At 50.4% G+C, this 27,653-nt stretch overlaps 1 protein-coding gene across 1 annotated transcript; it reads left to right on the top strand.

The window, feature by feature from the left end:
* Positions 1-27,583, top strand: LOC128729326 (uncharacterized). The gene is made up of 3 exons (XM_053823002.1): positions 1-501; positions 25,442-25,592; positions 26,301-27,583. Exons 1-3 carry the CDS (start codon positions 1-3, stop codon positions 27,581-27,583), a joined length of 1,935 nt encoding a protein of 644 aa, XP_053678977.1.
* The last annotated feature ends 70 nt before the right edge of the window (positions 27,584-27,653 follow it).

Genomic DNA, 27,653 nt, shown 5'->3' with positions numbered 1-27,653 from the left:
ATGATGCGTTCCAGCAGCAGTACCAGACTACTAGCCGACGGTCGGCCTCCACCGGTGGCCGGAATGGGTTCGAACGACGAGATCGCCTCTCCGGGGGCGCTACTCGTGGGCTTCAAGCGGACACTACACCCTCCGGTGCCGGGCAAAAAACACTCCTATCGCTATCCGCACCATCCACGGGCTGAACGTCGGTGTGGCGTTACTGCCGGTTCCACCGGTTCGGTGTTGCGGGTCCTGTCGTTCCTGTTGTTCCTAGTTATCTGTGATAGTCAGACAGTATCGCGCGTGGCATTTTGGAGTGCCGCTGACGCCGCCACCATTGGACCTGCCCGTACGCAGGTGGCACGTCCGGATGAGGACAGTATTATTGCCGGCGGTGGCAACGAACCGGACACTTCCGGTGGGATGGGCGTCCCCAGCGGTTCCGCCATCAACCGCACCAAGCTGCAGGAGATCGTACTGGAAGGACTCGGACTCGGCGCTCTTCCCGATGTTCGCTTGGTAAGTGGAAAATTTGCCGCCATCGCTTGGTGTAATAAGCGCAAGTGAAACGCAGATCGCCTAATTAATCGTATCCGGTGTGCAGGAGCGCGCGCGTGTGTGTGTGCTCCCTCTCTCGAACGGTGCCGATCGTCCTCTCTCGAGGTGGAAAAGGCATGCCGTACTTTTTCCCCCTTTTTGGTTTGGGTTGCCCTTGTGGCATTTGGTGGTGCATCGAAAACGAAAATAAATGCACTCGAGGTGGTGCATCCGCGTCGAAGATGCTGTCGTGTTGAAAGCGAAGCATTTTGAAAAACAAAAACCAGCGAATTCAAGATGGGCAAAATAGAGGGGAGAATCTAAAGCGAAAGTGTCGAAAATGAATTTTGACCATTTACGCTAATCGATGATATGGGTTTTGGATGCGCAGAAATTGGGAACTACTCGCCATCTTGCTGCATTTTCCGCGTTCTAGGATCATAGCGTAAAGAGTAAAGAATGCGAATTACCCAACATGTGTGAATGATTAGGGATTCCTGAATGTTTCGATCCCACTCAGGAGATCTTCCCCATCGTACATCAACGAGAAATGAGGATCATTGAATTGGAAATAATTTTTATGTCGGTTTTTTGATCACTTTTTTAAACAAATAAGGCATAAATGTCCTACGCGCTTTGCGTGCAAATGATGATGTAAGGCTTTAAGTTGGCCCGTCACGAAGATCCTCCCGCTCGTCTTCCTCGGTGAAAGTGAACGGACTCTCGGTCCTACCTCCCTCCCCACCTCCCCCTCCTTCTCATCACCCCCCGGGAAAGCTGACCAAACTGGACACCGATGAGACTCACGTCGACACGTTTGGAAATCAGTTCACGCGTGTACACGGTGTGTCAGCTTGTCAATCATCCTGCATCCTGCTCGTCGCCCAGCTAATAATCGGCGCAGCATCACCGTCACCGGTCCGGCCATTAATGTGCCAATAATCGTCGTTCGGTCCGACGGGCGAGCAAGAGTGGTGCGTGCTCGGTACAACTCTGCAACTGCCCGCCAGCGATGAAAAACGAGCCTGCTCAGGCAAAAACCCGTAGCTGACGCGAATGCTGCAAAGCGTGGACGGGAGCATAACTACATAAATCTAGAACTCGGCCAACACCGCAGGGACACACAACGTGCCCACCCAGCCACCGACGGTCGTGGGTTCTCTGGCTGTCGTTGTGCGCGCCTCCTTTTCTGGTGTGCTTTTCATCCCTCGAGCCCGCCAGCATTTCCGCCCAGCGCACATGGGAGAGAGAAATGGCTCGAAGGTCGCAATGGCGAGAGCGTAAACCGGGGCTAGGGTAGAATGCAAAAATCAATCCTCACCACTTGTTCCATCCAGCTAGCCAACCACGAATGGGATGTCGTTTGGAAGGAGCGGAAGGACAAAAAAAAACACGAGAAGCAAAAAAAACCCACCCAACTATTGCTCTTGAACTTGAACGGACCGGAACTAGGTCCTCCGGGCAACACTTTCGCCGCGGTTTCGCTATTGCGGAGCGAAACGGGCACGTTGCCGGATGCCAATGGTTGCTGTAATAAAACTTTTCCACCGCTCCTAGCGCCCGATCGGCATCCGATGGTGCGCGTGGAAAATCTTGCAGCCCGTTTCGGCAAATTCGGGGTCACGAATTCCTCCGGCGGGTTGTAGGAAGAACCACTTTTAGGGTTTTTGGCTTACAGCGTGACTGGTACATGGTTGTGCTCGCGAAATAACACAAGCACTGCGGTCGTAAAGCAGCCCAAAATGCAAGCATACCGAGCAACTCGGTGGGTGCATGGCACTCGGCGAACGAAACGCCAACGCCAGCTGGTGCCGGTTCTCGAACCGGGTGGCAAATGGCTTAGGGGTTTTCGAAAATGCAGCCCCCAACACAGGAATTGCATCCATTTTTCATCGAGCCGGAGCATTCTTCTGGCCGCCCGGGTAATGCGAAGCAAATCAGGTCAACGGGTGGATTGGACCGAAAATTCGATCACGACGCTTTCTTGGAAAGCAGTCCTTTTTCCCGAGCTGTACTGGAATCGTTACGGTTCATGGCTGTGCTGCAGGGCTCTACAACATGATGCACAATTACGTCAGAGAGCCTTTTTCCGTTTTTTGTGAAATAAAATAACTTGAAATGAAGTACAAAATGTCCTTAACAGTCAGGTTTATTGTACAAACAGCTTTGAGCTATCCAACCGAGCACGTGATGTCATGAAAAATTAAGTAGAGTTGAAAATTTGTAATAATTTATAGAAAAACAAATGCACATGAATAGTACACGATCGAGCACCCCTGTATTATTTCGTTTTCCTTTCACGCCAGCCTCATTCTTGACCAGATTCAGAAAACTCACTCAAGCAAGAGTTGTAGTAGGGAGGAAAAACAACAACTAAAATCGACAAGAAATCTAAACACGTGCTGCGATGCATCCGACCTCCCCCGAAAAGGTGGGAGGAAAAAAGGCACCGTCTCCCACGGTTCGGCTTCAACGAGGGACCGATAATGATTTGTTTAGATAATGTGTCCTACGCTCCACGACACCCGACGGGCCGACGACTGATGGTGGCCCGTTTTTTTTCCTTGCATTAGGACCCCATCTCGGCCGAATTAGGCTGGCACAGAGTGGTGCCGCTCTGCCTTGGATTGTGATAATTTTCCTCCGTGCCGAGAAAGGACCATCCCTTCGTCGGACGTCTACAAGGGCGATAGAGGCTGGCCGGCATCGGTCGGTGCCGTGCCAATCGATTGGACCCCGGAGGCTGGATCGCGCATTCTCTCTCTCTCTCTCTCTCTCTCTCTCTCTCTCTTTCTCTTCTTCTCTTGAACGCCCGCAGTGTGCATGACACTACGAAAATAGAACTCCGGTGCGATTAATTTTAAATGAGCCTCATCGCGAAACTCGTGCTCGCGGCAAGGCAGTTTTTCCCGTCCGATTCTCGCGTGCCCACGAGACGAAAAAAGGGGGGAAACTCGGTGTCGACTTGAGCATAATTCTGGCCAATTCAGACAGGCGGTGGTGTGGGTTTTTTTGCCCCGTTTTCTTTGGAAAGGGAAATTTTGCCCGCGGCCGGTTGGAAACTTTTTCGAATCCCTTGCATTTGCTGTTTTCGCTAGCTTTCCTTCCAGCCCTAAGAAGGGCTTTCAGTGCGTCATTTACTGAACGGAAAAAAGGGATCTTCAATATTCTAATTTCGCCCGTAGACGTACGCTCCTTCGGCGTGCTTGTCTCCGAGCCTCCAAGCGTCCGGACCGGCGCCTGAGAAATGCCAACAGCTGGATCTGTTTTTCGCCGGTCGAGCCGATTCAAAGGGCTTTCCCAACGGACGGGATAACCCTTGTGGTAAAATCCATCCTTCAGCGAAGAGACACGCGCGAAGGATGGACCGGAAAAGAGCGGCAGACGCAGCAAATCGCAAAACCGCTGGCAAAAACCCGACCGTCCGACGCAATGAGCGATTTTATTAGATTTGCGATGCTGTAATCGGTCCTAAAAACCTCCACCTCGCGCTTCCGGCCACAGCTGATCCCGCGTCAGGATGGGGTCCTTCGCATCAGAAAACAGCTGGCCGACAGCCTGAGAGCAGCAAACAAAAAAATGAAACCCAAGAAGGGTGGTGGTGAGTTCGGTTCGGAAAAGAAACTTTATTCTTTTCAGTCCCAGCACGCGCCCTTCTTCTTACGAATACGTCCCATGAAAGAACTTTGAGGCGAGTCGTTTTCCAAGGACCTGCGAGTGGAAAGCGCAAGCTTCCGAGCCAGATTTAAATTGGTTGGTGGGAGGAAAATTTGGTTATCCATCCATTTTTGCTCTCCCCATCCCCACCGGTTGGCTCGATTATTCGATGGAATCAAAAGCATAAAAAGATGGCTAAAACTCGCCGGATGTTTACAGTGGGTGGAGGGAGGTTTCGAGGACAGCTGAAGTTGAGTTGCCTGCAGCAGAAGCAAGCGAGCGTGCCGGTTTATACGAAAGCAATACTCCCGGTATGCCCGGGTTTTCCATCCGAGATGCGACGACCTCCCGATTAGTAGCCTGCCATCGCGGATGTCGAGTAAGAGGGGTGAATAACGGCGCAAAACTGCACGGCCATTGCAAGCTCGAAGCATATCGATCCCTATTCCAGCTCGGGAACGCGCTGTAATCCCGCACCATAATCTGCTGGCCGAAAAGCGCACCAAGCGGCTGCTTGAACCGGGGGGTTATGCAAATGCTGCACCGCAACACCGGCGACATTTCGTCCTTCCATCGTCTTTTTGAGATAAGACGAAATGAAGGAAAAAGAGCAAAAGAATACCCATAAACCCCCGTGAGCTCGAGTAACGATCGACGAGGAGCGATTTTTGAAATTGATTTGTTGGCACATTAATTTAATACCCCTGCCGGATGCTCGATCGGGCAGCCCAGGCGCCATTTTTAAAATCTCCCGCGACACAACTCGGCAGGTTTTCGTTTATAATTAAAGCCCCAACGGTTCGGAACCTGCTTCGTGCATTTTTAATTCCACATTTTGCGCGTGTCCACCGTTTGGTTGCAAACTTCACGCGTTGAAGTTCAGCTTTGTCACTCGATTTCGTTTCGCAAAGCGTAATGATGTGGCCTTAGCGTTGGCGGTTTGACCCCTTGCAAGGACACTGCTATAACGGGCTAAGGAAAGGCGAACGGAGCTAACCGATCGATCGTACTTTCGATGCCAAACGATAGGAGTGTGATAACTAGGAACAAAAACCATTCTCGGACCAGGTCCGATGCAGGATAATTCGATATCCCTAAGCTCGATTGCAGCTCGTTTGAAAGGGTTTTTCCTACTGCAAAGTTGAACAACTAAAACTGCAACAGCAGAAAAAAAGCACGTCAACACCGCTGACCTACTAACACGGACGAAGTAACTCGAAGTATGTTTGATTTAATTATAATTAGAATTAGAACTACTCCTCCACCGGATTGCAGGCTCACCTCCTTTCTCTCTTTCTTTCTCACTGTTCTCTCTGTCTCTCTCTCGCACGCTCCCGATAGCCGCTGGATTGCGGTAACTTCCATTAGGGAAATCTGCTTGCCCTGCTGCTGCCGCAAAGTGGGAAGGAAAACTTGCGGTGCACTTTTGTGCATAATTAAAATTGAATTTGATGCAACCCAACCGGCAGATGCTGCAGTTCTCCGCAAAGCTGTACGCTGCGGCCGTGTGTTCGCTTTAACGCTTAACTTCCGAACCGTTCCGTGGCCGGCATTTGTGCCGCCATACTCGAGATCGGCGATGAAAGACGCAAGAACGAGAAGGAGGTGATGCGAGCATAAGTAAAAAAAAAAAAGCTAATCAAACGATACCATCGGGCGCGTGCTTTACGCCGGCACGTGGTTGCGCAACAGCACCGGGCAACAGGTTGAGCGCGCGAGAAGAGCCAGTAATTAATCCCATTGCGGAACGGGCAGAACACGCGAGACCGGGTGAAAGTGGCCGACAAATCCCAGCTCAAGCCACCCGCCAGACCATCGAGGATTCGTGGCATCCTTATTATGCTGCGCGCGTACGCGTGCCCGCAGCCTTCTTCCCAGAACTGCGACCGCAAAACCACCTCGGCGTCGGCACTTGGCTGAACTTTTCCCACCATGGTACCGCGGCCACGTTCGGGAACAATTCGAAGCGCTTCAATTTACATAATTGAACCGTCGCTGATGTCCGGCTCAGTCCTGCGTCGCTTGCGCCGGTTGCGACAAGTGATTTATCGCGCAAACGGGGCTCATCCGCCCTCGGAGCCTCCCTTGCTGTCCGGTGCTGCAGCCCGGGGTTTTAATTATCCTCGACCCGCGACGAGACGGGGCCGTGCCTCGACGACGTAATATCGACAAATTGTCCCCAGACCCCAGTCTCCGGCTAGCGGGCCGGTTCGAAGCGTTTGGCATTGCAATGCGCATCGTCGTCATCATCGATCGCAGTTGATCGCTAAAGCGGGTTGAGCTGCTTCGTACAACGCGCTCGGTACTGGCTTTATGCACCTGACACTAATGGGTGTGTTAAAGTGCCGTTTTGAGAGCTAAGATGAATCGCCTAAGTATGTTGAGGCTCTAGACATTTGTGACGACTGAGCTGAAGAATAGTTTGGGGCATTAAACTACCTAAAACAACTATTAAACTGAATCATTCGTTGTGACATGTTTTTGAAATAAAACCTCTGAGCTTTTAGGACATAAAATATTTTTGGCAGATTGTCGCGCAGACATGCCCTCCAATACCTGTTTGGAGCAACTTCTAGTGTATCATCTGATAAGCCTAACGTGTAAACCTCTCTTATATTGTTCCCCACATACCGCCTGCACGTGATGAGCTAAATTACCAGGATATAAAAAATATTGAGCTCAACAAGTCACGGTACGAACCAAACCCACCGATTGCGCAGTCCAGTGGCATGTCGCGATCACGCACAACGGGCCAGTAGTGATTCACATCACGCCACATCGACCACACTGGGCGTCCTCTTGAAGATGGGCAAGAAAGTGATCAATTTTCTAGTACGACCCACCGCGCTCGTAAAGCTAATAGCTGAGAGCATCATAAATTCTTCGGTCGTTGCTCGCTATCGCCCATCAGAGCGGTGCGTCCGTCATAAAGATAAAGCGCCGCAGGTATTTCTTCCTCGTTCCGTAAAGCAAACTTCAGCTACTTCACGTCGAAACCCTCGGCGGCGGCGTCGACCGTGTAAAATTGATTAACAACCAGTACCAATTATCAGGATGACCGTTCATAATACGCCGCCCGATCATCCCCCATCCTGGCATCGCACGAGCGTTTATGTTTCTGCGATTTAAACGAGATGAAACCCGGAGAAACAAAAACCGCCGTTCACCGATCGATTAACATGCCGATCTTGAATGAAAATCCGGATTCCACATTCCAGCACCGGCGAGGTGGGTTATTCGCCAGTAAGCATGTTTTTTTTCTCTCGCCGTTTTCTCGTGCTGCTTATCGGCCACAAATTTGCGAAATTGATGGCTCGGAAATTCGCGACGAAAAGTGGCTTGAAGCGAAAAACACGACTCTTTTAAAAAACCGCAAAACCCACACGAGGTCGGAAAAAAGAAGTTAAACTAGTTTCGGACTCCAATCCGGTCACATTTTATGGGAATCTTTTTTTTTCCTTTTCATTTGGCTTACTTTGTTTTCCCACTCGACGATGGTTTGACGTTTACGATATTGCACAACTGCTCGATTCGAACTAACTGTGGCTTTTTTATCGACGCCTTCACTCAACCCACCACGAAGCCTGATCAAACTGATAGCTAGCAGGATTGAATTTCGAAATCCAGAGTACTCCCATCAACGTAAATCAGGATAAAAGCGATCCGTACGCAATGCGGGATGCGTCCCGATGATCGCTTTGATCGTCTCGCATAATTCTTTCACCTTTGCCATCACGGAAAGGGGGCTGATTTTAAATATCTTCATTTCAATTTTCTCATCCCCGCTCGCATCTTAAGCAAGCCCTCCTGGCAAGGTCTCGCGTGTTTGTTTCTTAATCGAACCGCTGACGTCGGCCGTCGGTGTCGCTGCATCGACAGGTCGGTCACGTGACCGGCAACGATAAGAAAACGGGACCAGTTTCGATTGGAGACCTTCACGTCGGCCATCACGCTCCTTCACGCCGGTGCCGGATCTTGGATCTCTCACCCGACGGCGCCAGAAAAACAGCTGCAACTCGGGAACACTCTCACGATCGCATCTCGCACTCAACCGAGGCAACGCAACTCGGCCAATCGCGAAACAATGCGTTTTTGCAATGCTACTCCGATGTTTATCGCGCGATCACGCGAACTCATTACGCACGCACACTATGCCTGCACCGGTGGGTGCCTAATTAAACATGACGGTAACATGGAGGGTGCGCAATTGTGTGCCGGGTGTTTGCATTTTCCCGAGCCCGCGAGTACACACGCGTGGTAAAGCGAACTGTAATTCATACAAATCTCTGCCGGATTCCCTCGCCGCGTGCCATAATTGGGCGACACTTAGAAGTGACCTCTCTCTCTCTCTCTCTCTCTCTCTCTCTCTCTCTCTCTCTCTATCTCTCTCACTTCGATGTAACATTGGGTGGGTTTTATCACCCAAGCTACCACCTTCTGCAGCCACCCGTGGAGTAGGTTCGCGTTATGGGACAGCTTTACGCAGCGAGATGCACTCGCTGGATGCCCAATTCCGGCCTTACGATCAAACCACCGACGTCCTAGGGCCGCTGTTGAATATGGAAGACTATGTCCATAAAAATCGACCATTAGCTAAACAGGTTTTCGTTTTTATTTAATTTCATTTCTGCCCCACCGGGCGACACTGATAAAAGCGCGATGATCGCTGCAGGCAGTCGTCGTCGGTGACGTTTTTTTATTCTTCTCCTGCAATTAAATAACGTTTGCTGTTGGTGGTTGTGATTTTTGTTTCCTGTTCGCACAGTTTTGCACCTTCGCTCCGATGGCATCCAATGGAAGGTGGTAAATGGGCTCCTCGTCACTTGCTGTGACGCTGACAGCGGGATGTTAGCAGCTAGGGTGTAACAACACGGCGTCCGAAGTGCGAATTCGCCACTTGGCAGCCAGCCTTGGGACAGGGTGCGCCATAAACATTCCAACGGGAGGACGATTGCTTAGAGCCTCACCTTCTCTATGGTCTATGAAGAAAAGGGTCATAAAAGTGAAAAGAGGACAATCTTCCACAGGTCGGACGTCCGTCAGTACCTATGGGGATTTATGGCTGGGGTTTTGCCGAAAATTTGCGCATGATTGATCGTCTCTAAATGCGTTACAGACCGACCACCCGTGGATCATCCTCTCAAGATCGTGGATTGAGGATGAGGATCTACAAACAAACAGAGCCTGCAAAAAGCACCCGTGTCTTATGGGTAATGCCAGTCACTCGACTTCTGAGAAAAAAAAATTAGTACGAAGGTCACACGACCGTCTAATGTTTGACAAATGCACCTACGCGATAATGATGGACACCGGACAGGGAATTTGATTTATTTCGCAAGTGTCCCATTCCTCCTGAGGTCTGTTTTTGTGGAGGCAGCATAAAAACCGAATCAAAATGACAGTTGTTTCAACACATCCCCAGCCCGATCACGTTCATGGCTTGCTGGGTGAAACAACAAAAAATAAACTAAAAATATCCGACCGCATACCGCATCGGCAGCATCCAAACATCCGGATGCTAATTTTAAATATATAATCACCCCGTTAATTTGATGGCGACTAAAATTTGCTAATTTAAAAACGACCTTCCCGGAGTGTTCTCGCCTTTCATCATCGTCGATCATGTTTTGTACGTGACTTAACGAGGAAATAATTCGCCCACTTGGAGAGATGGCCGGTGGATTTGCTGATGAAGAAGCGGATTCCTCAACGTACGCCAATTAGTTTGCAATAAATTTTATGCTTGTTCGTTGTAGGCCACTTCATTTACTTTTTTTATGGTGGGTCGATACACCACTCACAGTTTATTTTCATCTGCCTTTATCCAAACGCAACCAACTCATCGCGCAAGCTTTCCCGAGTAGTCCTCGACGACCGGTGGGGTTGGGTTGAAATTAAAGAAATATTAAATCCACCCCGATACCGGCAACCAATTTGGGTCCGTTCGGTCGAAACGTCCTTGCCGCCACGGGAGGCGAATGCCACTCGCCGGCGTTGCTATTTTTGGGTCGAGTTTTTCCATTCTTCCACGCCTTGATCCACTTGCGGCCACCCTACCCCCTTGATAGAGACCTCCCTCCTTTCCCTGTCACAACAAACGCCGTCACGATGATTTGCGGATTCGAAAGCAACGAACTGCCTCGCTTTTTTCACAGGAAAAGTGTCACGATACGCATCCTCGCGCCTTTCCACGAAGAACCTGCCCGGCCCGATGGAATGTCTGGAATTTCGAGCGAAAAACACGACGCCATTCCGCTGGCGCCTGTCGAATGTCGCGAGGAATCCGCGCATCAACAACGGCATCACTCAAGAAGCTAACGCACGGATGCGCCGTCGATGGTGGTGGTCCTGGCCTCTGCTCTGGGTCGTAAAGATTCTTGATAGATCGCCGACCGATGGGACCAAACGGGCGAACCGGCTCGCGGGCGAGGACTTCAGTTCAGTGTTGGATTTTTTTTACATTTTCTCGCCACGCTTCCAGGTGGATTTTTTTTTCACTCTCCACAACCACCTTCCCATTTATTTTACGGCCTCCGTGCGCAATCATGCACCTTTCGGTGTTGGCAATGTAGTCCAGCGGTAGTACATGGGTACTGACCGGCGCAATTTACGACCCATAAGGCGCACGAGAAGGAGGCTCGCAGGAGTATCCCGTAACTGGCCTTGCTAGGAATCGGAACCGGTCTAGGGCTGGGGCCACTACAAAGTTAAGAGCGACGTCCGGTGCAGCACACACACACACCGATTGTGGATTGCTTCGATCGATTTTTACGATCACCGTACCATTATTGGTATATGACTTATGCGAAGGAGACGTTGGGAAGCAGCCGTCAATGCCAAACGTCACGATTCCTTAAATAACCGAGGTCAGACGAAGCGGATGGGTGCGGGATTGGGAGGATTTGTAAGATTACGCTTTACTTTTGAGGGCTTTGGTTTCCACTCCCTAAAGTCCATGACGTTCTAAAGAATGTCCAAAAATAATAAACACGACCATAAACGTTTTATCGAATACATATTTATGATGGTCACAAACGGCATACCGAGCGAAGCTGAAGCAAAACACTAAAAGCTCACGGGGTCATTAGTTTTAAAAACACGACCGAATGACTCGCGGTCATTCCGTCGAACAGTTTTGACATCGAAAAGTGAAAAGCAACGTTTTCGAATGTTTTCTCGTTGCTGGAACCAAAAATACATTTTTAGAACACCGTTTGATGACAACTTCAACCCCACCAGCCCGAACAAAAACGCCTTTGGGGGGGAGGCGATTGTTTGATTATGGCCACGGAATTCGGCGGAAAAATTGCACCACCCAAAAATTGCGTCCCACGCCGGTAACGGAAACGGAAACGCCTCCTCAATCGAGCGACTGATTCGCTCTCCCAGCTGCTGGCCGGCGTACGAAAACGCGTGGAAATTCCTGCGCGATTACAAACGCAAACACGCGTCCGCCATTGTTTTCCTCGGTTGCGCTATTTTTGTGCTTCACTGTTCGAGGAGGACCCGGTTTCGGAAGATGTTTTCCACCCTGCCCCAAGGGGGAGTTCGTTGATTCCGTCAACGGGGTTTTGGCGATTGAAAAACAAAGAACACAGTCCTGAAGCGCGATGGCGGAAAAACCGGCGTGCAGGTGGGTTTTTGGACTTCTTCCGACGCGACTTCGTCAGACGAACGTCACGACTCGCCCACGGGTTCCCTTTGGGATCGGCATTGTTTGCCGGAAGCATTCGGCCAAAGACACGCCAGTCGAGAAAGAAACCCACAGATCAAACAATCCATCAGCCCACGGTTTGATGCGAAATTCGAAACGAAATTCTTTACACTTCCCCAATTATTCTCAGTTACTCCAAAGGCACGCACCTATTAGCGGCATTTTGGTTTGGAGTCAGCTGTTTCGTTGTATCAGACAAGGTTTGCCAATGCACATAAAGTATAAAGCAACACGTACGCACTTAAACCAGACATCCATCGCTTTCGCCAGCACCAAACAGTGACGGTTCTTCTGCCTTCGATACCTTGAGGAACCAACCGTCAAAGCGAGCGTATTAACGCATTACGGTCGATAGTACCGATAATGGACGTGCCGTTGCACTATTGAGCCCATTTTGTTTATCTCAAGTGAGTCGTTCCTTGTCTCGACGCTCTGAGAAACAAGGCCATATGGATTTTTAGTGTGTAGAATGCATTCGGGCTCGAATTGAAGTAATCCAAGTAGTCTACCATCGGCGTACTAAGATACATGTCCGAACGAGAAACGTGTAAAATTGATCTAAACGAATGCACTATTAACGGCTATTTAAGTCCCACAGTAGGCGTAGAAAAAGCCCCAAAAAAACGAAACGTTTTTTGGGCCAACGACCGGTACTATCAGCCCATCGTACCCTGCACGTGTCCATGCGAGAAGTGTAATAAGGTTATCTGATAAATGCGTTCAAGCAATCACGCGTACTGAACGTCGAGAGCAGGTTCACTTCATGAGTCATATAGACGTAGAAATACAGTGCTCCCTTCGAAAGCCGTTTTGGGCTTCGTTCGTTTGGTTAACAACTTAATATCGGCCATATCCACGTCACGCATGTTGATCGAAATTTCACAACAAACCACGAGACTACCAAATGGCTACCATCGCTGGCTCACGCATCGCCACCGTGGACGAATGAAACGCCTCACGAGTTTTTGTCATACCTCTGCCGGAGAACCGCTCGAGGAACACGTTTTACGGAGCACTTGAAAGTTCGTGGAACAGATCTCAGTGGCGATGAACGCCGCGTTTCATGGCGCTGTTTTTCCTCGATCTCGCCCTTCGCTCATCTGTAGTGAGGGTAGGATTTTTTCTACCCACCTATGTTCATTTACCCGTTGGACGATGGTCGCAAATTGCCACTTGGCGGGGGGGAGGGGAGAGATTCGCGAACGCGAGCGGGATGCTGCGGCCGCCGCGAGTCAAAAGCGACACAAATTGAATTAACGATTAGCACGCCCGTTTGTGTGGCAGCAAATGGTCGGCAAATGTGAGAGGTGAGTGATAATTTTTGCGGCATTTCGCGGCGTTGTGAAGGGGTGTTTGGCCTCCCGGATGGAACCGTACCGGTGGTGGTGGAATCTCGCGAAAGCAGCAATTACTGGCGCAATAGGAGAGCTTGCTGGATTCACCTTGCGCGGACTCTGATCGTCCAGGGACGTCCGGGTCGATGAAGGTGACGGGAGGAGCTTTCATTATGTCATGAACCCCCGATTTCGAGGATCACCCTGAAGCTTGTTACTTCTGCTGAGACCACACGAGCTCAATCGAGTAGATTGAGACGTAGGTTTAGGACAACATCAGTCTTACCGGGCGTCTTCTGCACGCGAAGGATCATTTCGTCCTTCCAGATTTCTCCAGCTCGTTAACACAAACCCACAATTGTGCTGGTCCTTTCTCCAAATGTTTGTGCTCTGCGTCACTGATAAGGCCATTAAAATGAGGATTGTTTTTCTTTTTATTCTGGCAACACCTTCGATTGTGTTCCGACCTAAATCCACAAGAGCGAACCGAGGCAGGCAGACGTATCGCGATCGTATGTTCCTTCTCCCTCTTTCCGCTAAGGACCTGAACAAATATCCTTTGTTTATACATTTTTGTTATTTCATCCCGTGTCACAGGATGTAAGGATTTCAAAATGTTCCAGCCGCCTAAAAGAAAACCACAATCTAAGCTAATCAAAGCTTTCCAGGCTCGTTCGTTCTTTTTTTTGTCGGGTAAATGTTTCGTCACCTAAACGAGCTGCTGCAGGACGAAACACTCATGCGAGAACAGGCTTAGCTCATCGGCCAGATCGTACCGCGTCGTCGAGTGTCCTGCGGGGCAGGGAAATTGTTTGCTTGTAGGTGGCAGGATCCGGTCGAACCACGTCCTGACGCCACGCTAATGGATCGAGCTGTCTCGAGTCCCGGGACCTGCAGGACACCCTAGCCAACGGTCATCTAACGGCGACCGAGGCGGCAAATTCCAAACGCAGGTAGACGTCGTCCCGCCATTTTAAAAGTCCTTACTATTTTTTCTTCCTCTTCGCTACGCTGCCGTGATTTGGGTCAATTATTTCGGTTGCGTACACTTTTCTTCGGTGTCTTTAGCTCTGTTCCAAAGCGAGATAAGCAAAAACCAACACTTCCTCAGCCGGATGCCGGATTCTGGCGATGGAACGGGAAACAGCGGGAAGAATTCTTGCATTCTTCAACCCGCTTGCTAACCGGTGCCGAGAACAAAACGTGTCAATAATTTTCCGACCCGATCGATGGGAAAGAGAGCCTCGCGAGTTGAGCAATGGAGGTGCGCTTGCGTAGCGCACTTGAGGGCGGTTTGTTTGACATCCGGTTCGCGTGATCACACACGCCATTTCGGCAAAAACCTGCTCGTGGAAGAGCAACACACAAAAAACCACACACGCCAAGGAGTGTTGGATCCGCCCGCGGGTGTCTCGCGAGTTTGCCACTTGTTCGAGCAAACAGACCGTGCTACTGAACGCGTGGAGCCACGCGCAAACGCGAACATGTGATCGAACGTACCGAGCACGCCGTTTCGTATGACTCCCCAACCCAAACTGGCGGTCGCGTGACAAATCGTGGCCGTTTGGTGAAACGTGAACGCGGGCGAAAGGGCGATCGTGAGCGATTTGTTTATGCTGCACGATATGAACTCCCTTAATGATCCGCGATCGATCATCATTAATGCACTCGAGGTGGAGTGAGTGAGGTTGTTCAGGGGTTTTTTTTTGACAATACAACCATCTCATTAATCAGCACACCACCCACTTGGACAGGGCGAACGAATCTCGGATGGAAGCGCTTAATCGAGTCGAATCGATTTTCGTACGCGTGAAATCGTTCGATCGTTCGAGGACACACAAAGAAGAAGGCCGCCCTGATGCTGATTAATGAAAGTGTTCCGATTTCAGACGCCCCGTATCGGTTGCAAAAGATTATCGACAGATCCTCCGAAGGGTCGGAGCCACTCGATTGACCCTTCCATAGGGAGGCTGGGGTGAATATTTAAACGACACCAGCCAATCTTTTTTATTTCCCCCGAAAACATGCGTCACCAGCCCAAGTAAAGTCCGTGCCGCCTCATTCCGTACGCATTATAATAATATTGTTCGACTTCACTCGAGCGGTTGGAATTTTCGCGGGGTGTGTAATAAAAGGCGTATAATTTGTGGATGTGGTCAGCGGCAACCATCTGCTTTCAGGGGTGGCCATCCGCGCATCCGGCCGGTGGACCGGCGCAGTAGGATGACACTGGTTCCGAACGAAACAACCCGTTATCTGTGAATTCGTTCAAAACAACGGTGACGAAAGTATGCCAGGAATGTGGCGTCACAACAATTTCACAACCACGGTCCAGCTGTTTTCGCCCCCTTTTTTTCCAATCGCCTCTCGTGCTCTCTCTCTCCTGAGAAAAGCGCGGCGGAAAATGGCACCCACGCTGATCACACCAAAGGTGCTTCCGGTGCGTTGGACACAGCACGTGTCGGAGCCACATCAAAGTCAAACGCGCGCATCACCACCGGAGTTCCGGCTTGGGTCGTAAATTTGCACCCCTAAAAGAAAACAAAAAGGACACGCACAAACACACACACACACACACACACGCGTTCCAGCATGCCACCCCCGATCCAGATTATGTAGCGAAAAACAAGCACGAAGCACACGCACGTAAATATAACATTGTTGCTATTTCCAACCATCCCAGTCAATAAGCAGTCATCGCCGGGTCAATGTGGGGACTATTTTTGGCGATCCCAAAAATTCGCCACATTCGCTCATCTCACCCCCGGGGCCTCTCCCCCTCCCCCTCCTCCCCGCATCACCCCACTGTCGGTCAAATGATCGAATCGGCACTATTAATAGGCACCCTACGGTCCTTTCGCCCCTATTGCCCACGAATATCAATGGAGGGCTAATTTTAGAACATACGTTCGTCCTTCGCGGAGTGGTGTGGGGTAGAGAAAAAAGGTGGGAAGGGGGGGGGGAAAGGGAGGGAGCGAGCACATCTGTGGGGTGCGGACGAAAGCGGATCACTCGCTAAACGGGGTGCAATATTTGTGTTTGTTTATGCTTTCCGTTCTTAATGTTTTTGCCAACTTTAGCCGGCTGTTTCAACCCGTCCGAAGGAGGATCGAGCCGTGGAAAAGGGTTTCAACCCCCCAGCCGCACCCCCACCGCGGGGGTGGTATTTTGATACGGTGACCGCCCCCGCACCAGCTGGGAGGGATGAAATTAGGGTCCCGATCACGAGGTGAACCATTAACGTGCGCCCTGGGTTGGGGAGATTTATGGAGTGAATCGATTGACAGACCGACACCCGCGGTTTCGGTAAATCATGTAGTGCTTCCGCCCGGGAATGATCTTGGCATGCTGGGGCTTCTGATTTTATGATTGTTCTTCTTTTTTTTTTTGCTTCTTCTTCGCCACAATGGAGGGTGTTTTTGTTTTCATCGATAAACACGCTAAATCTCGCGTCAAGGAACGCACGGCATGCCGATCGCATTCCAATGCGCACCACGCATATTTTCGTAGGCGGGTTTACGATCCTTATGCACACGCACGCTTACAAGCCACATTGCAATCGTTTGACTCACGCCGAAGGATCCCGTGCGTGCGTACGTGCGTGTTATGGAGCCGAAATGTTTTCAACAGCAATCCCGTCACGATGACAGAGCCATTTCGCTGACAGGCTGCTTTCGTCGAGTGGAGCGAGGCATTTTTATTTTAGCTCCCAGATGCGTTTGGGATTTGTGCGTGATTTTACTACGCTCCTAAAAGCCGACCGTGACTTCATAGTGCGGGGAATCCTCCAGCAAACAGGGCCACCTTTCCGAGGCTAATTGACAGCAACAACCAAAAAATCAATCGAGTCATGCCGCTGCTTACTGCTGCTGCCGGACTTCACTTCACGCAGGCCCACTTGATGTCTCTTTACGCCACGCAACACCATCAGATAATTGCTTATCGAGGCGCATCAAAAGTCCCGGAGCCGAAAAATACCCCACCAAACTAGAGCCAAAAACATGCTCACGATGACTTACCATTTTTCCTGCCATTGCTGGTTTCTTTGATTTTTTTGCGAATCTCTCTGGGGGAAGTACGGTACGATCGGTAGCGCTAAGATTCCCAGTGCCTCTTAGACTGCCCACAACGAGCTCTAGAGCCGATCGAGGCTTCTTGTCGAGGCTTGTGATAAGATCGCGGTACATCATGCGCAAACCAGCTCACCAGCGGACACATCTGGTTTCTGTTCGATGCGTCTGGCACACATTAGAGTTTGGACGGGGAAAAAAAACCGCCTCTCCGGGTGTTTGTCTGGCTTTGGAACTCCCGCTTGGTTAGGATGCGCTCCCGAGTCGCCGGCCCATATCTTCGTCGATATGTTTGCACGCCTTTCTCCCGCAATCCGGGCCCTGCCGGGTGACTGAGCTGGATGAGAGTTTCCAGTGAGCGGAGGAAAAATGGAACGAAAAAAAAACACATTCGTAATTACCCGATCCAAAAGTAAACATCCTCGTACGCTTTCCATAATTCATGTCCCACCGAAAAAATATGCACCAACTGCAACTGCATCAACACAGGGCCGAGCCCCAGCTGTGTGCGGAGTTTGTGCCGACCTCCGGGAGCAAAGCCGGCAGCAGATTAAGCGTACTTACCGACGGATTACCGACGCCACCCTTAGCGATGATGCGCATGGTATGGTCGTCTGTCCATGGGCTTAGCCGTGCGCTGGTAATGCTGGATCCGGCTTCCCGCCGGTCTTTATGCGTATTGCATTCTCTCGACGATCCTTGAGGCTGATTTGGCCTGCTCAAGCATAGACCCTTTGTGGGACACCGCTGGAGGCGAAGGACTCGCAGTGGACACGCAGAAAGTCAGTAATAGGGAAGACAAAAAATCCTAACCCGAGGATGGGAAGGTCCTTTGCTCTCTCACTCTCTGGAAACAATTTGTCATGCCCTTCATCCCATCCCGAGCGGGTGGGTTTGTTATTCTTTCGCATGTTTTTAATGTTTTACAATCTTTGCTCTCTTGCACGAGTTCCTCACTATCTCTCTAAAGCTATTGCAGCTGCAAAAACCAAACCGGATGGGAGGGTTATTTTCTTGTTCCCTGCTTTCGGTTTACTACTTTTGACTTTTTGCTCGAAAGGGCACGTTTTGGAGTTAATTTGAAGTGCCGCATTTTATTTTGTTAATTATAGCCTTTTGAAAACCCAAAAAAACTGCTAAAAAGAAAGTGCAATAAAGACAGGTAACTCACGGATAATGGGAAAGTGTTTTCCGTTCACACATCCCGATAACCGAAGAAAGCCTTGATGGTCGTTTTCCCTCCACTACCTGTTAGATTTGACGTAAAAAAAGAGACCTGCATCGTTTTATTTGCCGTCCAAAAATAACCGATTGCTGCGCACACGAAGAATTATCTATAACCGGTACTGATTGCTTATCGCACGCGTGAGAACAAAACGATTTGATACGTTTGCGAAAGTTTTACGGAACTCTTCACCCGGAGGCCAATTTGCTGCTGCCATCCATCATGTCTGGGAGGCCGGAAAGCTGTCAGCGTACTGCTGTAATGTGTCGATTATCAAAAGCGATCTCCTAATGGACTTTTTCCTCGCTGACTGCCTACGCTAATGAATCGTCAATTGTTAAAAAATTGCACAAAAAAGAAAAGCAAAGTTCGCGCCGCTTAGGCCTCCCCAAAACATAGTGAGTCGGCCGGGAATTTGTTGGGAATTCCCTCGATCGATGGCGCTGTTTCGGCATCACACGCTTAAACCCTGCGCACAATGAACAGGTGACGAAACACGACGCGTTTGTGACAAATTTGGTGTGCTAATCGCAAAGTAATCGGCCCGGCAGCAAGTCATCCTTTGGAGGGTTTTTCGGCTCTCCAGCGGTTGGTACCGTTCACCGAAATTGGGGGAAATCCCGGGTGACAGAAAATCCCCTGCAGATACAGTTTCGAGGTGAGTGGAAAGACTACGCAAGATCGCATCCGGATGTCGAAGAAAGACAATGATCGGCACTTTTCGCGTCACGTTTTAGGCGCGTTTATTCGTGGGACTCATGGTATGGTAAGCACACGCTAAGGTTCGATCAAATCGGAGCAAATTGGGGATGCATTCATGGATGAGTCAGCAAATTTTAGAGAGCAACAAAAAAAACGCTACACGAACCAAACCACCAAAGCATCGCAAAATGATTGCTGGGAGTTTCCCATCACGTTTCTTTGCAGCAACGTTTCGGAGAGTAAAACCCCATGAAAATGCACACGATTGGGTTGCGAACACCCGCGAGGCAATCGGTCTGATTAAGACATCTGTTTGAGCCCTCCGCAGCCTAATTAACAGTCCATCCTTAGCGCCTCGAGGGAGATCCTCGCCGACATTCTGTTTTATTCGATTTCTTGAAACCCATCCCGTGGTTGGTTGGAAATCGGTAGCACAATTACGTGCACCGTGTGATAAACAGTCAATCCAGCAAATAAATGAGCCTTTTCGGGTCGTTCGTAATCGGTGCATCGAATGCAGGAAGCATGCGAGTCTGATTATCATCTTTACTGCCCATCCTCGACCGAAAGATACAGCAGGCCCTATGAAAACCGATCCTCACCAGCCGGAGGAGAAACAAACGGTTGTAAAAGTGTGCCCGCGTTCGCACGATAAAGATTTACTGCGGTTCGTATCACGGCAGGGTAGCGCAAGCTGAACGAGGTTTATGAGCAGGAAACCAAGATGGTTTACTGGTTGCGTGGAATCCCGGATAAGCCCCCTCATTAACAGCTAGTTTTGTGGTACACGAGTCAAAAACAAATGCGGAAAAGATTGCAGATTATAACTCAATCAGCCATTGTTCCGGAGGCCTTCCAAGATCCAAGATCAAACCTTTGAAACACGCCCAACTGCAACTCCAAGCTTTCCCTGGACGGTGGGCTCGTTTTCGACAGAATCGGGGACGAAAAATGCTAAAAAAAACTCAACCCACCGAAGTGTTCGATCAAACTCTTTGCTTTCATCGACTGCGCCCCTCTCGGACGTTGCATTGTGCGGACTTCCAAATAAGGATCTCTGGGCATCATTAAAACCGACGAATAAATACCCCGTTTCGTATGCGAATCGTTCGACATTTCACGTTACCGAATGCGTAGCGAACGAGAAAAATGCTGATCCGTCAAGTGGGGAAGAAAAAAAGCAACGCAGTTAATGATCGATTCCCGAAGGCACACACGTACATAACACATACACACGATACTAAGCGACCTTCTGCCCGACGTCATCAAGTCCACACCCTGGGGTAGGAATGGAAAACACCCCAATGCGTTGACGTAGCATAATATTCTCTCTCTCCCTCTCTCTCTCTCTCTTTCTCTCTTAGCATATAACTTGCAGCAAGCTCATGTGCAGCTAATAATTTCTTCCCGATCCTTAAGTTGAGCGGCAACACGCTCGCCCTGGCACCGCGCGTACCGCTAATTACTATTTATCGTTGCGAAAAGACGCTGTGTGTCGGTAGGAGATTCTTCTACCGCCGCATCTGAGCTTCCCTTCAACGTGGTTTCAGAGCCGCAGCATTACATGCCCCCGTGCACGTTGTAATTTATGCACTTTAGCTTCACTTACTCACACACGGCCGAGTTCCCGTCGTATCTCAGCGGCTAGCAGTTCATGTAAAATGCCCGACTCCATCCCCGTCATGCCACTGCGGCACTGTTCAAACAGCGGCATTGACACATCCGCTTGGATTCAGTACCACGTTCGGGAGGACCTCCGTCCGTTTGCTTCCTGCGCTAATGAGCGACGAGAGACTGGCCACAGGTGACGGATGCGATCGGGGGTGCGTGTCGACGGGTACCTCAAACAAGTGTGGTCTCGTTTGGATTCCTCCCCCCGGGTCGAAGGATCGCAAACACCTATCCCCCCAAGGGGTAAGCCGATTAGCCAGCCTGGCCACCGAGATCGATGGGAAACGGTTGCGTGTGGTCTGCGCAGACCAAACAAACCCGCAAATGGTGTCATTCCGTGGAATGATGATGTGATCTAGCAAAGAGTGTCCACTCCAAGCCACCCATTGGGTGGCGGGATTTTCCGTCGCTTTTGCGAAACATCGCGACAATGGCGGGCGCTGTTCGTACTGAGAGGATGCTTTCTTAAAGCACGACCCATCGCTCTAGCTGAGGTAAATTAGGCTTCCAAATGAAGTTCTCGCCAGTGCCGTTCGCTAATGCACCGTGTTCATGCGCATGGAAACAAGTCCGTGCTGGGGCGAATCGATCATATTCACATAAAATTTCCATCCCATTGGGCGATCGCCGAAAGGCGCGCGTTAGTCCGTCAAGTGAGTGACAGATCGACAGTATTATTTTTTGTTTGTTCCAGCTCGCCTACTGCGGCACATTTGCTCTCTTTCGATGCTGGGCAGGCTGTGAAATATGACTCTGCTGAAGGGATGAATGCTTTGTTTCACACGTTCGCGGATTGTCACACAGCTAGATCGTTCTATTCCTTCGAAACCCGGCCGTAATCCATGCCGTGACAGCAGCCTCATGTGCCGGACCTTCTATTTTATGCTGCCACGAGGCGACGTTGAAGGTCCCCGGCGCGTGGGGCGTGTGGTTGGAAAGTCAAGTTTACGTACACAAAACACCACTCGGCCACGGGCGCATCGTAAGTGCACCCTTCAGAGAATCATACAACGAAATCGAGCCAGTTAACGCCACACCACACACCGAAAGGGTCGCTCTCGTGTGGGCGCTATGTATAAAAAAAATCAATCTTCCGAATCTAGAGGGAGAGAGGAAGAAAATCCGCCCCACACAGCAAACCACAAACGTCATCTAAATCATCTCCCGCGCTTGTGAACGTGCCCTATGAGGGGTGATTAAAAAAAAGACCCCTTACGATTGGTTTACCGCATTAAAACGCGCCTAAGTAAACACTCCGAATTTGCTTCGAAGGACCCGTTTTCGGTGCGAGGGCACTGAGCTAGGGACCCAAAATGGGTTTTGTAATCCAAAGTGGAAAAAACGAAGCCCCGCCAGTCAATAAACGAGCCATTAAGAGCGTCGGATAAGTTGCGGCATTCCGTGAGCATATGGCACACATTCAGGCTCGTGTGGCCTCGAAGGGTCTGGTCCCATGATCATGACCGTAAAATTGCTGGATTACCACAATCACACGGAACCAGGGATGGTGGGAATAGGGCGCGCAATCAAACGACGTGCTAGACAAACAATCTCCCGGATTACTCATCTTCCGGATTTCGGTTTGACTTTCCGGGATCCCCAACACGGAAGCTGACGTCCTGCAGGAAGGGTCGCTTTTGTTTTCCTCATCCTGCGGGACCGCCACCGAAAGATCTTGCCGCCAGAACGTACGCATCGATTGGAGGGAAAACTTTGAGAAAACCGTTACCTCTAATGGGGTTAATATTTTACCGGTGCAATGGTGCATGCTTTATGCGTAATCCGAGTCATCGACCTCCTGCTGATGGGTGCAACCTAGCCAGTGTGCCACACACGTGTCAACGCACGAGTCAACAAAACCAGGAAGTGGGAAAGAAAACCCCATAAAACGCGGATGCATCCACGGCTCGGCATCCAACAGATGGCTTCAATAAACTCCGATTATCGACTCCCACTTAACGGTGCCAGAAACCGATCCGGATTTCGCTCCCGGTTCGGCTTGAGGAACCAAATTTTGAACGATGTTGCTGCTTCCGAGAAGACCATATCGTACCTTTGGAGAAGGATTGTCTGTTGGTTGACTGTTGATTCACACGCGTTACCTAATCCGTTACTCGAACTATACCGCCGGGTGGCCCGATAATGGCACTCCGTTTTCGTCAACCCCTATTTCTCACGCTATGCTGGCGCAGATTGTTTACTCTAAAGGGCTCGCAGCATCTTATTAGCATCGTTATGTTTGGCTAGCTGTTTTTTTTTGTCTTCCCACCAACTCCGACCAACGATGCAACCTCACCCGAGTAGACACAAAACCATTTTAAAATAAGGATGCAAGCTTCGTGCTGGAGCTTTTTACAGTATCTGTCCTTTTTTTTTGCTGACACCCGCTTCCAGACGGTCAGTGAACGCCCTCGAATCCGCGTGTGCAGCGTGTTTCGGCTGACTTCACTCTGTAAACTGTGTAACAGCTTCAGAGCTGAAAAGCCGACCGCAGTCTTTATCCTTATCGCATCCCAGAAGCGACCCAAGAGGACAAAAGCTGGCGGGAACCTTAAAAAGCAATCTGCTGCTTCGCAAACCCCTTCGGAAAGGATTCGTAAGTGGGGAGGCCTTTCAGTCTGTGAATGGTGCACACGGTGCACATGATGCGGTGAAATCTTCATCAAAACCCTTCACCTTCCTCGGCAACGGTTTTTTTTCTTGTACGTGAGCAAAGTGTTGCGTTCAATAGACACAATAGGTCACATTACGCTAGCCCGACCTGCCGTGGTGGCGTTCCTCTTAGCTCTCTCGGCGTATCAAGTGTGCTGTCAAAATATTTGCACTCGACGCGGGTTGGAAACTTTGCGCGAACCCGCACATAAGGTGGTGTTGTTAACGGGCGCAACGACTCCATCGAATTTGGCCCTTTCGAGCGGTGGACCCTTGGGTTCGTCTTGAAGCGGAAATCTTGCCTCTTTGCGCAAGAGAAACACGCAACGTGACGGTTTAGATCGGCCCCGGAGGGGGAAGCGCAACACGCATGTTTGTTCGCCCTCGCTGGGGCCCGAGTCAAGACCTCGAGGTCAACCGCGAACAAAGCGAGCCCATCCAACACGCGAAGGCACCCAAACAGGTCCATCCACACCCGGACCACCCTTGAAGGGCTGCTCACGTTGGCTGCCGATCGGTAAATGACGCTTCCGAAGATGGTCGCAACCATTTTCCAACATCGGCACACATGTTTCAGTTTCCGGATGTGACCTATGACGGTGTCTTCCAATCGACCGAACAGTGTTACCGATTTTTCGTGCGCTTCCTCCATCACGCCTTTGCACGTGCTAATTGTCATTGCAAATTCCTAAATTCTTGAAATTCCGCTCCTCGACGGTTTGTGCGGGGATCGAACCACTCCTGGGTTAGTGCGAGACGAAAGCAACCTTGCAGAAGGCGCACCAACACCCGATTACCCCGTGGGAACAACTGCATTGGCCGGTGGAATTAAATCATCCCTTCCTTCACGGCCACGTGTTTCATGGGACCACGTGTTTATCGCCAAACGAGCTCCAAAACAACGAGCACCGGATTAGGTTTGAGCGAGCGATCGGTTTCTCTTCCGTGGCGCAAGGTCGTTTAACTGAATGTTGTCCTTCCAACCTTAAATATGATAAGTCGATAATTATTTCGACAAACACCTTGTCGCGCCAGACATTTAGTTGCCACCAGTGGATTTGTTTATTTGAGCTTTGTGCGAATAAGATCCGGAATCGGCCACCAGTTGAGGGTTGCTTTTGTACGCAACCTTCGCTGAATTCCAAGGATCTTCGGCAATATATGATCAATCGTAAAATTTTATTGCAAAAAAAAACAAACCACCCAAAGATATCAAAACGTCACAACGAAACGACAATTATGTGCTTTATTTGCATGAAAGTTTTGTCCATCACGATGTCATTACTCATCTTCCTGTGGGGTTTACTAAGCATTAAGCGAGATATTTCCCACGCAGCCCACCAAAAGTCAGTACAATTTTCAGAAACGCAGCTTACGAACGGGCCCCATCTGCCCACCATGGGAGCGCGAAATGACGACGATCGACATTAATTGGCACATAAATTTGGCACCTGTTTGGCGAAGTTTCACTAACTTCGTTCAATGCGCCGGGTGACATCGGGCAAACCCGCTTGTCTCCGGGCGAAAGGCGAAGGCTCCACCTCCCAATGGGGTGGGTTCCCGAAAAAACCGGTCCCGCGGACTCCTTGGTGTTGTTCTTGGCACTGTCGCCCAACGGGCCACTTTCAATCGGTTGACTTGTTTCATTATGCATGATAACGGCCATCGTACCGGTCCAAAGGGATCCTTACACACGCGCGGCAATGGAGATCATCTCCAACGAGGGCGCGCGACAGCACACACACTTGAGCCTGGATTATGACTTTGTTTGGCGCGAAGTTTACCATATCCAATTCCTTATCCATATTCCTTAATTTATTCTTTGAGTTGTTTATTTTTTTTTCTTTCTCTCAAGTCATGTTTGCCAGTTTAAAGCATCTCACGCTCTCCATTCCAGATGAACGTCAGCCAGCAGGAGTACGAATCGAAGTATGCCGAATATTTGGATCGAGTCAACCGCCGGCAGGTGTTGGCCAATACTGGCTTAGGCGGAGAAGTCGAAGAGGGCTGGATCGAGCAGAGGCGCCTCTATACCTTTCCGGGTTCAGGTGAGTTTGGAATCGCGCGAGGAAACCATCCAAAAGGCACGTGACAGTTTTATAGCTGTAAAGGATCCTCTCCAAAAAAAAACAAAAATAAACTCAATAGGAAAATTCAAAATTATGGAGGTTCACCTGGATTTTTTTGTTCATCCATCCACCCAACATTACGCCACGTTTTCAATGGGCCCCAAGGTCAAGGTCGAAGGCTTTCGAAAAACGTACCTTTGATAAAACGGTACCGCCCCCAAGAGCCCCATTCGCTGGGATGGCGTAAAGTGAAACATTAATGGCACATAAATTGCGGGATTTCCACTTTCGCCCGTGTGGCAACGTTTTTTTTCGCCCGTAACGGTGGATATTAGCATAGGCTGCTGGATCTCGCTTTGGTTTTAACACCTACAGCCCATTGCGCAACGAATCAAGTGATTCGATTCGGTAAATCGGCGTGATTAATAGCCAACGTGCGAAAGCCAGAACATGAGACCTCCCAAAAGTGATAGATCTAGACGTAGGAATGTAAATCCAGCATGCAATTTGAATATTTCCCCATTAACCGGTCTCCCGTTTCCGTGCTTATCGAACTGTCGTAAAACAGGCCTGCTTCATTAGAGGGCTGTGAGAAAGATGAGATTTACGCGCCCTAGCACGCAGTGGCATCGGGGTATTGTTACTGTGTATTAATAAGCCTTCCCCATCTGCTCGATCCACTTCTAGATCACGCACTAAACCATCGGAAACTGCGCCGCAAGCGTTCGCTAAACAACGACTACGATCTCGTGTACATCCGGTTCGATATACCGACGAGAAACGCGAGTACTGGCGAGCTGACCGGCTTCCAGACGCCCTCCTTCTACCACGACCCCAGCGCCGATGTGGAAGACGAGGAGTCTTCCGACAGCCTCCCCGCGGTTGCCGACAACCCTGCGAACGCCCTCGACGCTACCCAGCGCCATTTTGGCCACCGAGGACATCGCCAATCGCTCTCGGAGCTACCACCGATATCGCCCGAGAACATCGAGGAGTCGTCGTTGAACATCATGCTAACGAGAAGACAAAACAGCGCACGCAGCATAAATGCGCACAGTAAACATCAACATCACTCGGCTCAACAGGGGCAACAGCAGCAGCAGCAGCAACAGGGGCATCAAGTTCAACAGCCAGTGCAGCAGACTCCGGCACAACTGCACCAGCATCAGCTCCAAGCTCACGGGCAAGCACGGCGAAAGGGACGGGTACGGTTCAGGCAACATCAGCAACACCAACAGCAACAGCAGCAACATCTCTCACGCCATCATCAACCTGGCCGCATGGTGACGGTGCACGTGTACCAGCTCGTGGAGCCGTACGAACGTCACTTCCTGACATCGAAACAGATTGCGGTGCAAGAGATCGCCCCAAATGGTAGTCGTTGGTATCAGCTCCCGTTGGAGGAGGCTGTTCGCACCTGGATGGACGGGTCTCGGAAGAACCTCGGTCTGGAGTTGTACTGTGAGGGATGCCACGCGCATGATGTCCACATTGTGCATGACTCGTCGCCGTACTTCCGTAGCTACGACGAGACGCCAGTGTTGAACGTTGTTGGTCGGTTGGTACAGCGTGAGAAACGCTCCAAACTGCAACGCTACAGGCCCCAAATGCGCGACTACTTGTCGCCACCGAAAACGACCGCCTGCACGGCGGGGAATAAGCGTTGTTGCCGGCACCCGCTGCTGGTGGACTTCCGCGACATTGAAGGTTTCGATTTCATCATCCAACCGAAGATCTTTGACGCCGGGTTCTGCCGGGGCCGGTGTCCAACCAAGTTCAATCCGGCGACGCACCACGCGCTGTTGCAGAGCCTGCTGCATGAGCACATTAAGTATGACGTACCGAAACCCTGCTGCGCCCCGTCCAGTCTTGACCACATCGATGTCCTGCACGCGGACCCGAAGAACCCGCAACGTCTGAAGGTGTCCACGTGGCACAATATGCGCGTGCTCGAGTGCGCTTGCTCGTGATGCCGAGGCCGGTCCCAGGCCCGGGTAACCGGTGGCATTTATCTCAACGTAAACAAAAGTATTATCCCAC

Source organism: Anopheles nili, chromosome 2 (assembly GCF_943737925.1).
Source record: "Anopheles nili chromosome 2, idAnoNiliSN_F5_01, whole genome shotgun sequence".
Classification (NCBI taxonomy): Eukaryota; Metazoa; Arthropoda; class Insecta; order Diptera; family Culicidae; genus Anopheles; species Anopheles nili.
Note: the sequence above shows the minus strand (reverse complement) of the source record. Positions and strands in the feature narration are given on the sequence as shown.